At 39.1% G+C, this 14,861-nt stretch overlaps 1 protein-coding gene across 4 annotated transcripts in view; it reads left to right on the plus strand.

The window, feature by feature from the left end:
• Window positions 1-3,413: 3,413 nt before the first annotated feature.
• The window catches only part of fermt2 (FERM domain containing kindlin 2), a 41,479-nt gene continuing 30,031 nt past the window's right edge, over window positions 3,414-14,861 (plus strand). For 2 of the 4 annotated variants that reach the window (XM_023277349.3, XM_023277352.3), the window contains exons 1-2: window positions 3,414-3,611; window positions 6,236-6,393. In XM_023277349.3, coding sequence (XP_023133117.1) covers window positions 6,237-6,393 — 157 coding nt within the window. In that variant the 5' untranslated portion in view covers window positions 3,414-3,611; window position 6,236. The remainder of the gene's footprint in view (window positions 3,612-6,235; window positions 6,394-14,861) is intronic. The other 2 variants (XM_023277350.3, XM_023277353.3) reach the window with 1 other exon arrangement.

The raw sequence follows: 14,861 nt of genomic DNA on the forward strand, positions 1-14,861 counted from the left end.
TTATTTTGCAATCTTTCTTCTTTCACACGTAACACTAGGGGGGGAAGTTTTAAATTATAAACCTCTGTTGTGTAGGAGGAAGGACAAAGATGGCTTCATTGCTCATTTCCAGACTCATTTTGGAGGACAATAGAGCTTTTTGTTCCTCCGAAACTCGGATCAGATTCTTTCCGAGGCGCCCCCCCTCCACTGAAATGAATAGCAAAGCTGACTTATAGATTGTGAATAGGCCGCATTGTAATCCATAAGAAGTCATCTCTTCCAAGGGGTTTTAATGCAGTTTAGCAACATCTGCAAAGGCGAGGCTCACAGATGGGACCAGTTAGATTAGAGGTGCTTCATAAATAATGGATAAAGCCCTGCTGTTCTTTGTTTGGCCAGAAGAGGTCAGTCATCTGTTGGTTATCCTGGAACAAAGCCCCCATAGTGACCATCTGTCCAGTGCTCCTGTTTCCATTTATTACCCTTAACTAAATGAGATATTTTGACACATGACAAAGTGCTTAAATATAATCATGATTGATCAGTTGTGTCCTTGTACAGTGCTGCTAAACTGGAAGAAAACGCAAAAATGTGTAATCCAGACTAAAAAAATGCACCTCTGAATCACCTTTCCTTACCTCCTCCACCTCCCTGCTCCCTCTTTCTCCTCCTTTCTACCTCCTCCGTCCTCATCCACATCATCATCATCAGCAGCAGCAGCAGCAGCCGAGCCAGCTCCCCTATCTGACTCTCCTGTGCTGCATCTGACTGACTCAAATGTTTACTCTGCAATTAAAACATAGCCTATAAAAGGCAATGAGTCGGCTGCCAGACACTGACGAGGGGGTCAGAGCTGCGTGGAGAGAGAGGTTATAAATCGCTTTGATGCCGACCGTAGTCTGAAGGCCCAGATTCCTCAGCTGGAGGCTTGGAGCTGAGTGAGTTCACCGTGAAGACTGAGCCAGAAACTCCTGATGATTCATGGGTCTTTACTGCAGAGAGTGTGTGTTGTGTTGCTGCTCTGGAAAGAAAGGAGACGGCTGCCTCTCTCTCTCTCTCTCTCTGCACTTTTTCACCCCTGACTTATCATTTGTGTGATTGCTTGATTGAACACACGTATATCTTTCATCTGCAGCGGTGGAGACGTGAGCAGCAGCTTGCAGACGGTATTATCTTCAGTTTCCTGCCGTCCTCGCAGATACCGAAGCTCCATTAGAAAATGTCCCATTGATATGTGAAGGGATGATGCTGACCTACACACATCAGAAAATCACAGTAAACAGTTTCTAATACAATGTAGTCACTGACCAAGTGAAATTACACCATATAATTAGGTACATTTATTCATTTGGAAGCAAATTACTTCACTCTGTCTCTCAGCTTTGTGCTTTTATTCCATTATATTAAACATCAGAGATAAATCCTGCACTTTTTGCTACTTTTCTGCAGCTCTACACACTTCTGTTAGATAAAATGATGATATATAATGGATTGCTTTACTTTAAAACCCTAAAGAGTATGCAGAGAAGTTGGACCAGCAGCAACATATTCCTTGAATATATGTGAAGTGTCAGGAATGACTGTAAATATCTGTATTCCTTGGCTAATTTCTACACTTAATACTCTTCCACCGGGTCTTTAAGTTTAAATGAAAAAGTCAACCCTGCAAGAAAATGACGGGGAGACGCTTGTGAATATTTACAGTCATTCGCAAAGTGGAAATTTTAGAGAAACGCATCAGTTTTTAAGCCTGCAAAAGCGATGAAACTTCTTAAAATCCCTGTCATTTTATGCAGTAACTCCCAGAGCTGAGGAACTAAAGGTCCCTGGTTGCAGATACGAGGCTCAGCAGCACTATTGCCATAAAAGGCAGCTTGAGATCTTAACTGCATGCCCATTAACTCTGCCGCAAACTGCTGAATTTTCTACTGTAAAGGGTTTAAATATGGGAATATCTGTAATAAAATACTGGTACAACATTCTCAAAATCTACCCTGCTCTCACATTCACTTGTGGCTGAGACAAACTTTATTTTTTCTTTCTGTTATGTCATTTATGTATGACAATAAAAATCTCATGAATTTTTTTTAAAATCAAGCCAATATCTTACATGTGAATGGTTAATACTCTATATTTTTATTTGTTTTTGTTCTAGTTGAAGTCCAGAATTAGATTTAATATCACATCAAATCATTAAATATAACAGACTTCTGTTGTTTAAACCCAAAAGTGAGTAAAATAGCTAGAAATATAAAAATCGACTGAATACTTGATTGTTTTTCTTGTCTTCAGTTAAAAAAGTAGTGTAATTTTTGTCAGATAGAAGAGCTGATAAGTGCATTTACTCAGTTACTTTGATTAAGTGCAATTTTGACATTCTTGTATTGACAAATTCCATTTTTACTTTGACTTCACGACAGTTTAGAGGCAAATATTGTACTTTTTAATCTGCTATGTTTATTTTTAAGCTTTAATTACTTTGCAGATGCAGAATATATTATTTAAAAAAAAGTAGATTAAACTAGCCTGAAGTTGTTGAACTTAGTCCCAACTTCAGGAGTTGGAGGATTAAAGTGATGACTACATTAATACATCAAGAACTGTGCTGTCTAATGCCATTAAAATGCCATTCTGCACAATGAGTACTTCTACTTTTAAATACATTTTGATGCTTTGTTGTTTTTTAAACTTTTGAATATTAACTTCTGCTGTTGATGTTTAACTTTTAGACATTCCATCAATGACTGACAGCATTCACAGCATGTTAGATTTTACTAAACTGGAAACTTATGGGAGGCTGAATGAAGATTTTATTCCATTTTTTTTGTTTTATTTTATATATTTATTAAATTACAAGCAGTATTTTCCTTCAGTGTATAATGTTGACAAGCCCTTATTTTATTTTATTTTATATGTGTGTTTTATCAATTAAAGCTGTTTTATCTGATTTATGTGTTTGACCCGATATCTGAAATTTGTTAAATGTGTTTCTAGACCTTTAGATATATTTTCCCATCATAAATTTATTATTTTAACATTTCTTTTATTTCAGCTGATTTATTATAAGGTCCTTTTGGGGGGATTTTATGGCTTGTACAGTTATAAATCCACAAGTTTGACATCTGAACTTTTTACAAAGTATGTTGCATTGCTTCTTTTTCTTACATAAATGATCTGAGTGGTGATTTAGAGTTAAAAATCTCATCAAACTACTGTGGAAAAAGCCCAAAAGAATGAATTTTTGGTGTCAAAAACAGAGAAATAACCCACACATAGCTCATTTAGAGGTACTGTGAAAGCCTGCAGTGTGAACGTGAGTGCTGTGAGGTGACACTGGGACCAGTAGGCGACCAGTGAAGCTCCCAGTATGAAAGGAAAAGTGGGATTGGAGCAGTGACGTGATCGCTGCTGGAAAGAGGGAGGGAGGAAGAGGGACGGCTGGACTCCATTAAGCCGAAGCCTGCAGGAAAACTGTTTGGGATACTTCACTTCTTCTGCGAGTTCTTCCACGGATTTCTCACCGCCTTTAACGCCTTGAAAAGACTTCCTACATGATTTAAAGAAGGGGGACTTGCTCTGCACCGCGTAGTCGACTGTTTTAGTGTTTTTCCCCCCTCGTCTTTGTGAAGGTGAGTGATTTAAATGTTCGCCCTCAAAGCTTTTTCGCCGCTATGAAATATGAACGCGCTTTTTTCTCCTCCTTGTTGCTCCTGCTACACGTAACAAACGCGACCGTTAGCAACTTTTTAAGCTAACTTTAAAGTGTCGTTCGCTTCTTTTAAATACACTTTTTAGTCAAGTTGCTCCTTTTTAACGAACGACTGAGTGTGTGCATGCAGCCGGGGAGTTGTTACACGGACTCTGCTTACATAATTAACCCCTCAGCCCGTGTTCTCAGAGCCTTTACCGTTATTTTTAACAGGTGAACCGGCACATTTGCGCACAAAACGGCTAGCTAAGGGCTCCGGTGAACTTGTAGCCGCGGGCCTGGAGCCTTTGTTCGGCTTTTTTTTTTTTTTCTTTTTTTAAAATTGATCAGACTGTCGTTTTGATCAGCCAGGCCAATCCACCGCAGACAAGCTCACATCAAAGAATGACAGATTGCGCTATAATGTAACTTTTTTGGCGCAACAGGGCGCGTCGTCTTCCCAGCAACGAGGCAGGATGATCGGGCAGACAGATCATTTTGCCCACCTTCATTCCTTTCTTAGTCATTCTTGAGGGGTAAATGTGCATTAGTGTGCCCATTTACCACAACTGTCACACATGTCCATGCACCAGAGTTGGATCAAGCAGACTGCAGTTTAGCTACTACCTTTTTTACTTGATTTAAAATGTCAGTTCCATTCAAAACAGTCCTGTATCAGCACTCAAAACACTTAAATGTCCATAGCTGTGTATAAAATAATATAATCTGTATCAGCGCAAAGAAACAACCGTTTCTTGGATTTTTTTTTTTTTTTGGCCTTTTTTTAGTGTTAAATCTCATTAATGTGCCCATTTACCACATCTGTCATCCATCTCCATGCATGGATCAAGCAGGCTACATTCTAGCTACTACCCTTTTTTACTTGATTTAAAGTGCTAATTTCATTTTTTTCCATTCAAATTTATCCCGAATCAGCCTCAGAACACTTAAATATCCATGGCTATATATCAAGTGGCAACGAAATCTGTCTCAGCTCCAGAGAAGCAACGGTTTCTTGAATTTTTGGCATGTTTTTTAATGTTAAATCTAATTAATGTACCCATTTACCACATCTGACACCTATTTCCATGTCCCAGTGTTGGATCAAGCAGGCTACATTATAGCTACTACCCTTTTTTACTCGATTTAAAGTGCTAATTTAAGTTTTTTTGAATTCATATTAGCCCTGAATTAGCATCAAAACACTTAAATATCCATATCTATCTATCAGGTGTCAATATAATCTGTATCAGCACCAATGTAACAACAGTTTTTGATTTTTTTTTGTGGGTTTTTATGTTAAATCCCATTAATGTGCACATTTACCACAGCTGTCACCTATCCTGATGTGCCAGCATAGGATAAATCAGACTATGTTATAGCCACTATCTTTTGTACTTGATTTAAAGTCTCAGTTCCAAATTTTTCCTTTCAAATTAGTCCTGAATCAGCATCATAAGACTTGAATATTCATTGCTCTCTATCAGGTGTCAATAAAATCAGTGTCAGAGCATCAGTGAATCAAATTTTTGGCACATTTTTCATTTATGTTTGCAAATTTTTCTGTTAAATCTCATTAATGTACCCATTTACCCCGACTGTCACTGATCGTGATGTGCCAGTGTTGGATGAAGCAGATTATATTATGGCTACAACCTTTTTTTTAAATTTGATTTAAAGTGTCAGTTCCAGAAAAATAATCCACTGAAAAAGTCCCGAATCAGCATCAAAGCACTTAAGTGTTCATAGCTATGTATCAAGTGGCAGTATTGAATCCAATATTGGCACTTGTTTTCTTGGATTTTTACATTTTTTTCTTTTTGTTTGTTTGTTAAATCTCATTACTGTGCCCGCTTACCACAACTGTCACCCATCCTGATTTCCCAGTGTTGGATCAAGCAGACTACATTATAGCTACTACTTTTAGCTTGAGTACAAGTGTCAATTCCAAAATGGAAAAATACTACAAACATACATTTTCTATTCAAAAAGACTTGAATATTTATTGCAATGCATCAGGTGTCAATTAAAATCTGCATCAGAGCATCAATGAATCAAATATTTGTGCATTTTTAATTTTATTTTTGCCATTTTTTTTGTTAAATCCAGAGGTTACCATGATTTAAAAACCCCTCCTACTCTGTTGTTCAAACTCCACACCTTCAGTGTTTAAGATAGGCTTTGTATTAGAAGTGTGTGACATCAAGGTCACATGTTGGAAAGCACTTCCACATCAGCAGATGACATTATACGACTGTTTTCTCAGGCTGACAAGTACTAGTGATGGCGAGTAAACTTACTTTGATGCTTGAAATTGCCGCTGCATAGTAGCAAATCATTCTGAAATCCCAGATGATAGACAAATTTATATCATCTACCATGGTTTTTAATGTCACCAATCCAAAGTAGTGCATAATTTCATGAAGTAATCGGGTTTTTAGTAAAGTAAACTAAAGTGTCTGTGAATTCATTCTTTTCCAATGAGTCCAAAGGTTTCTTTTCACTCCAGTGTGACAGAAGTTCGCCTGGACCTTTTCCCCTCCTGACATTTTCTCTGTTTGGCAGGATGGCACTGGACGGGATCCGGATGCCCGATGGCTGCTACGCCGACGGGACGTGGGAGTTGAAGATGCATGTCACCGACCTCCACAGGGACGTGTCGCTGAGGGTCACCGGGGAAATTCACATCGGTGGAGTCATGCTCAAACTCGTGGAGAAACTAGGTATGTTCATGCTGCTGTCATGCAACGTTTGGGGCAGTTTTCAAAGCAGCTTGTATAAAGCATAATATACAGGCCACGCATAGTCTCAATTGAGTCATTCTGCCATATGATAGATAAAACAGCCATCCATCGTGACTCTGCAGATTTAAGATGCGTTCCATTTGTAACAGAGGGAAAACAGAAAAAGCCTTTACTTGTAGCGTATGAGAATTTCTCTCTGTCAATAGCTGGCTTGTGTTATCAGTTCATATTTGTTGGGCAATAAAACCCTCTTTTTTTCTAAGTAGGTACCTTTCTGAGAAGTGAGATTCCACTAAGTAAACACCACTCTTCTATGCAAAAGAACAAACCGTTTTTGAATACTGGCCAGATTTAAGAACAGGCTTTCTTCAACTTTGTCATGGCTGGAAGCTCAAAAGTATGCTTAGTACGAAATCAGACGAACTGGATCAGATTAGAGACAAGCTGAAATGAAGGGGAACCTGTTTGTTTGATACATTTTCTAACTGTGCAAATGATTTAATGAGTGTGAAAGTTGGTATTTGTTGCCTGCAGCCAGCTCCAACAGGGTAAAATGTTCCTCTTTGTTACCCTGCAGAATATGTGGGTCAGTAACTCAAGGTATAAAGAAACCATACACAGCCTCCCTCCCCCTGCTCTATCATGCACTGTTCTGTAACTGCAGTTATGCACTTGACAAGTTTGGGTGCAAGTAAGCATAAGAGTCCTCTGTTCCAGCCACTTGAACACTGGCCTGTTTCATGGAGCCTGGAGAAAGGTCAGTGGTGGTGGCAGTGTGATTTGGGAGTGACAGTTTGTTGTGTGTTGATGGTGCTTGAATGCTCAGAATTCCTGCAGCGCTCCAAAGTTTTATTCCCTGCCCATGGTCCCGTTTTTAGCTCTCCTGTTAGAGCTCCACATAATTGAGGTCTTTGTTCTCTGTGGTCGTCTGCTGAGTAGCATCTATACTAGGCGACTGCAGTGTTGTTGCCGCGTGTGGGACGACATGAATTCATTGGTCCTCCTGCCACAACTCCACTCAAGGTCGGGCTTTATCCATTGTTTGAGTTGTGTTAATGCATTTTGCTAAGGTCTGCTTGAAGGGTATTTTCTTGATAGGACACACGGTCAGTCTGATGCATGGTGGATGACATTGCAGCTAATTTTCTAAGTTTTTTTTTCTGTTTGTTGCATAAAAATATGCTTGAAATCATATGAATTGCATTACAGTTACATCAAGTTGTGTTGAACATCATTATGTAATAGGATCTGACTGTTGTTCCTTTGTTTTCAGCATTCAGAGTTTATTTTCTGCTCATCTAAATCATGTTATGTTATCGATGACCTTTTTTTTTTTTTTTACTCATATCCACATCTGACAATAGTTGTGATTTATTGGGATTTGTTGCTTGTCGACTGTAAAATAAATGGTTGTTTTTGTCACCGTCTCTTTTACAAAATACACTGTAGTTGCTGGCTTGGTTACTGTTCACAAACACATTTAAATCCTCTCCACATTATCATGCTACTATCACCATTACTGCAGGTAATTTAGCTTACCAAAGTATGTGTGAAGGTAATAGACCTTCTTACTGTAAAACAGAACTTGTGCAGTGACATTAAATTGCTCTGTGAGTGTTTGAGGTTGTATTTGGGTCTTTTAACAGGTTTCACAGTGAGTGTTCTCCTTCCCTGAGCCAACAGGTTGTTTTCCATTCATTGCAATCATTAACCCATCCGCAATATGGGTTTTCCACATGGCCACACGTTGCAGGGGGACTGTACATTGTTCGTGACACACGTAATCTTTTGTTTTTGGATCAGGCCGTGCTGCTTTGTTTTTGATTGTCCAGAACGTTTTCTTAATCACAATTTGGAGCAAATCAAAGAAGTACCCTTTTAGGCATGATTTTCAATGGAGACCTTGTAAAGACAGCCTAATGATATTTATTGTATTAATGTGGTAGTGTGTAATGTAAGTTGAGAGGACATAATCTGTGCAAGTTAATATGAGTTATATTCTGAGATTAAGGCCAATGATGACGAAAATGGTCTTATTTTTCCCTTTGTGAGAGAACTCCTTTAGTCTGTTTCTGTATCTCCTAGCTTTCACTAGTGCACTTTTATCATTTAACACCTCTGAAGTGTTGTCACATACTCACTGTTGGGTTTGCTGATTGCTTGGATGTGGTGCCTATACACAGATACTGTACGTGACTAATGTACTAGAACCTATAGAGATGGTGCTGTGAGAAAGGACACGTAGATACCACAGAGCCTTGGCAAGCAGTGATTCAGTCTCACATTGAAAGGACGTTAAGGTTCAATGACAAACCTCCATCCACCTCCCTTTATTTTATTCAACCTCTTACTCTCCAAAATGAGGGACTTCTTGTGATTTCTTTTTCTTACGTTTCTTTCCACAAGACTGACAGTGATTTTCTTTCTACCGTGAACATTTGTTGCTGTACGCAGTAGCTTCCTGCAGGTGTATATTTGCACACACAGCATGTGTAATGTTTGTGTGAAAATGTGTTGACCTCAGCTGGCTCCTGCACGATGGGCAGAGTTCTCATTTGTAGTATTTGTGCATGTGTTTCCACACGTGAGTGTTGGTTGGTGGGTGTGTCTCATCCACATGTATCCTGCTTTCATCACTCAGCTCTTGCTGTGAGCTGCAGGTCTGCAGTCCGTATCGCAGGCTCAGATGGCCTTCTATAATGGATTAAATAGACAAATGCCAGGAAGGCACTTAGCTATTGATCACAGCAGCAGACACTGCTTCCATTTCCCTGCAAACCTCCAGGAGAGCAGTATTTAAAGCCAGCTGATGAACCTCCCCCTGGTCCCTTGCTCGTGTAATCCTTTCATCCCTGCATTGCTTTCCATTATTGGTGCTTTCTCCGACTTTGTTGATGTTTTCCAAATGTGCCGCACTCTTCTCTAAAAGCTAATATTGGGCCATTTAGGAGGGAAAACAAATATTGTACAAGCAACATTAGCTGACAGGAGTTTTATTGGATTTAAAGGGATGGCTCCATTGTTACTTAGCATTTAGGTCTGGTAAACCTGTGGCTTACAGTAAGTGCTTTAGCTATTAATGTTTCACACAAATGCATTGCCACTTTGCACGCGATACGTGTGGAGGGGCCAGTGGATAAGAACAGTGAATTTCCGATAACTGTGCAAACCGCAGAGTCTCGGAATGTGTAGCATATGCTGCCGACGTACATGATGGGCGAGAATGCTGTTGCACATGCATTCCTGGTAGTCTTGGCTCTGGTTTGTCTCACAAAAACAGCTGAGGGTAGAGGGATTGGATGGGGAAGAAAGAGAGAGGGAGGGAGGTCCGTGGAGAGAAGAGGGCCTGTTCTCTCCTGCTGCTGTCTCTCTTTCTCATTGTGACGTTAGCCACGCTGCTAGAATTCCATAAAAGTCTTCGATGAAGCAGGAAATGACTTCCAGGGTTTGGCATGCTGCTCTCTGGTCGCTGCCGTCATTGCTGGAGTCTCTGCTGCCTGCTTCATCCACCTTCCTCCTTCACTTACTCCTCCTCTGTTTCTTTTTGCTTTCACCCTCTCCTACTCACCCCCACGTCATCTAAATATATTTAGTAGGAAATATTTTCACTGTTGTGTCTGACTTTAAAAGCACTAGCAGCCACGTCTTAATACTTGACAAAATCCCCTCCTCCAGCCACGTAGCAAGGCTTAATGATCAATCAGGAAACACAGAAACACACTTTGTTCACTCTTTCTCTCACTTTCTTACATAGGTTCATGCACACTGACAGTCCAGTGTTCCAAAAATAGATCTTGAGCAAACTAATTGGTCGAGTGTGACTCTGTTAGTTCATGTGGTTGTCTCCAGTTAGGGGCTTGCAGTTTTTGGCTGCTGCGCTACCAGCAGCCCGCCACAGAACTTTCCCTGCATGTCAGAGAAAATGTGTGTTTTGTATTTGTGATGACCTACATATTCACTTTGCAAGTAACTCGGTGAATTTTTTTTTTTTCCACATTCATTTCAAATTTGTTGGAGAAGATCATGCAGGAAAAGCATCTGTAGTTATCTTTCTGAAGTGCCTTTATGAGGAATTGTAAAACGAAACATCAGCCAGCAGCTTTGGTTTTAAAGTCGCTGCTCCGCTTTGTCAGCTGTTTGAATTCATGGTCCTTTTTGTAATGCCAAGATTCTGTCGGCTGGAGGTTGTGGTGACCAGAGGAAGATGGCTGCAGTTTGACAATGGAGTGCAGGTTTCATTAGGAAACAGATGCTATTTAACACAGGATGCTGAACTTCCTCTGGGCTTTTTTTGTGCACCTTCTCCTTTCTGTCTCTCTTACATTCCTGACTTCTTGGTGTTGGGGGCATTTTTGATGGCTTGAGTGGAAACTTGTGATCATCATATCTGTGACAGCTGCAAACAAATCTCATGTCTTTTACTGTTATTATTGTACACAAGGAGAGCCCTGATTGGTGTCTTTCCATGACACATTTTTCCGTTAGTCACTATGTGTAATGAGTCTCATTGATTTTGACTCTGCGGCCGTTCTACAGGTTTGGCATTATGAAGTGAGAAATGGCCGGGCAGCCTGTGTGATCATCTTGCTGTCTAATCTCTCTGACAGGAAGTAGTTAGCCTAAGTGGTGGTCCTGCCCAGGCCAGAGCTTTCCTGTTTCGCTAGCAAGATGCTGCTGTGATTGTGCTTTTCTACTCTCAGACTTTCAGATGTTGTCATATATAGACCACTGGCCTACACAAGTGTATATAGTCAGTGTTTTCCATATATAGACAATTTTGGCAGCTCGCTCAAATCTGTTTCTAGGTCTGTTTTTTTTTTTTTTTTTAATGTTCAGTTTGGCATATGGTTGAAACTAATGAATTAGCAATGCGTTAGAATGTCACATGTGCTTATTCAGAGCTGAAACTATAACGATAGTTCATTGATCAACACAAAATAAACCATTTTGATTATGAATTTTGCACGCACAAAATCTAAGATGTTTCTAAGTGCCAATTGCCAGTAGTGACAATTTACTGTCTTGTCTTACAGAAAATTAATCAGTTTGCTACTTTTTTTAGACCTTTAATTGGACTCGGGTTATGGGAAATGTTTAGCATATTTTTTTTTTCCCCCATTTTATGATTCCTTGTAGCCCAAATGATTAGTCAAGAAAAGTAATAATCAATCAGTGAGAACATTTGTTAGTTGCATCCATAGCTGGTGTAGTTAAAGAATTATATCATGAGACCTATTAAAGGACAGCATGTAAAGGAAAATGTTTGAAGTATGGAAACCAGTCAGAAACTGGGATTTTTCTTGTATAGAGGAATTTCGACTTATTGCTAATTTATTTGGGCATGATAGACATTTTTGTTTATCAGATGATCAGAAATAGCTTTAAAATACATGGATTCCTGCCAAATATGACACAGACTCATTACCTTTTCTGTATGTGGATTATTCATGCTTACTGTTGTGCGTAGTTACCCCCTAAAGGCCCATTTTCAGCCAGGAAAAACCCTGATCTGTATAATGCTGCTGAGTTATTTGTAGACACATTGCACCAGGAAGAGTTTCTGTTGAATGTGAACTAAACCTGACTTTGGCGCTTGTCTGTTTTGATGTACTTCTTTAATGAACTGAATAGTATCGTCTACTTAAATGCTTTAACTGTCATTGCATACGTATCATAAATATAAGTCTAAATAGAGAAGCTGGCTCACTAGAAATTTTTGAGACTTGAAAAGTTTTACAAATTTAGTTGCCCATTGCTTTCCCTCCTCAGTCACTTTTATGTAAGAACTGCTGTGCTTGCTAAGGAAGATTTATTTAGCTATGCTTGGCATCTTAAACATGCACGAAAATAAACATTTCATTGGCTCCTCTGGGAATCTGAAGTCAATTGCTTTTTGTCCCTCTCACCTTCCTGTACTACAAGCAGCACCGTGGATCCAGTGGAAGGAAATGTTAGAGCTCCGCATCATTGTTCTGATACCGCACACCTGTGTGTCAATGGAGTAAACTGATCGGGACTTTTTGTTCTGCTTCTCAGCACAGATTTCATTCATTTTAAACCTGCCCCCCTCCTTTTTTTAGTCAGTCTCTGTACTCTCCCTTTTACAAAGCAAAGCAACAAGAGTTTTTGTCTTCATAACCCAAGTTTTGGTTAATGTTAAAGAACAGTAATTGTAGAAATCATTTGAAAAAGCTCTCTTACTGTTAATTTTATTAAATTGTAGTTTTAACTTAAAAGCAGACCTTCTTCGCTGCTTAAGTATTCAGAAGTTTTGCTTTACCATGCTGGTTCTTCTCAGGGTTTTTAGAAATGTTGCAAGAGTTTCCTGTTATCCAGCTCACAGAGGCATTAGTGGGCCGGCTTATCACAGTCCTGATGGACGTCTGGCAGGATGCATACATGGATAGAAGGACAGATGAATATTGTGTGTCTACTCCATTGATCTTAGACCCAGAGTTTCTTTGTAATGTCATTATTCCACCACGGCCCTGAACGCTTAATTGTATAAAGCTCTGTCAGGGCAGAGAGGGAGTACCCCACTGTTTTGCTGTGTTTGGAGTATGACACAAATGGATACTAACTACTTGTCTCTAAGGAGGTTTTCTCTAATATCCCTCTGGCCTTTCCTAATGCATCAAAGCTGTTGCACCATTCATACTCTAACATGCTGGATTCTCCTAAATTTCCTGTTAAGATTTCAGATTCACTCCTCTCCAAGGAAAAATGCTTTTTGGCTTTCAGTCGCATAAAGCATGGCTCACCCTCCATCATCTCTCATGTGGGTCTCCTTTTTTTTTTTTTTTTTACCCAGCTTCAGTGCAGTATTTATACATGATTGAAATGGCCACTCAAAGGTTAGGTGTGCATCTGAAAGACTGTAAGAGTAAAAGTTCGGCCATTTTCAGATGGATTTTATGTTTAAAATATTCATCCTCTAAAAAGGGAGAAGTTCAAACCCATCTTGTCAGTTTGAACTATTGTGTGTTCGTTTGGGAAATGATAGTAGTATTCTAAGTACAATCAATAACACAGCAGAATGTTCCTTTTTGGGCACTGTGTGTATTGCATATTTAATGCCTGTGATAAATGCCGTGTTTGATTGACTACTGGCAGCATGCTGAGCATGTATAATAATAACGGACTGAAGTAATCTCAGCTAACCTCATTCAACTTCGCCTGTCAATGGAGGGCACTTGAGTTTTAATGGTATTGGTTAGTGAATACCCAAGGGACGTAGCTGGAATAAATCAACTCATTTGTCAATAATTTTGCCTTTGCTGGTGTCAGAGTTAGACGAAGCGAAGAGTTCATTTGCAAAAACGGATATATCCATTTATTGAAAATGTCAGAAATCACATTTTTTTACTGCATACTGCAAGGGATTGTCCATCAAACTGGTGTTGTGGTAAATATAGCTAATATACAAAATTAAAACATCTTTTGTATGGTGAATATGTGTATTTCAACATTTCAGGCTTGATTTTGATCAAAGCATTCAACTCCAATGTCAACAGTTTTTCTTTTCTTTTAACATAAACTTTTCAACTTATTTTTCTGAGTCAAAGGGTGATGTCTATGGAATTCTTCAGTTAACACTGTTCAATATTGTTCAGGAGACAATAACTAGGTAAAGAACTGGAAATTGCAATAAAAATGACCCATTAATTGGTAAATTAGACGTTTCTACTTTAGAAAATCCTAGCCTGACTGTAAAATCCTATTGAAAACCTTAAATGCCTAATTTGAAGAGCCACCATTCAAACTCACAAGAAGTGACTTATATTGTAACTAAAGTCCGCCATCATTTTTTAAAAAATTTTTATTTTTTTTTTGGTTGAGGAAATGCACAACACTGGAAACACAAGCAGTAGTTATTATGCAGTGATACATTTAATATTTAGTGTAACACAGTACCATGTGTTCCTTCACAGTATTTAATATTCAGTAATTCACAATATTTGTTCTTATCGCCGTAACAACTTTGAACGCCCTGAGATAACATCACAGAATCTAGTTTGCCCAAATTATCCATCTTTAAAGCTAGAAGGGCACCTTGAGAGCATAAGCTCCACTAAGGCCAATGCCTTGCCTCGGAATTTGAATCAAAGTAGTCTAAATCCACATCAGAATTTAATGGGTACTTCCTGTGCCCTTGCTATGCCTCTTGACCAAGCTTCATGAAATTAGGCATTGAATTTTTTTCCGTATTAACAAACAGACAAACAAACACCACTGGTCACATTTCCTTGCCTTGGCTCTCAACTTGACAGAGGAATTACACAAGACACAGACCGCACATCTCCAGCGGAACATAGTTAATACCATTAAACAGATTCAAAGAGTTGAGAACAATGCTGACATTTAACATTTTCTGCTGCTAAACATGAATCTGTGATGCATTTTTCAATATACAGTAGTGGATCTGTAACATGACTAATTTCAGATTC

Source organism: Amphiprion ocellaris, chromosome 20 (genome assembly GCF_022539595.1).
Source record: "Amphiprion ocellaris isolate individual 3 ecotype Okinawa chromosome 20, ASM2253959v1, whole genome shotgun sequence".
Classification (NCBI taxonomy): domain Eukaryota; kingdom Metazoa; phylum Chordata; class Actinopteri; family Pomacentridae; genus Amphiprion; species Amphiprion ocellaris.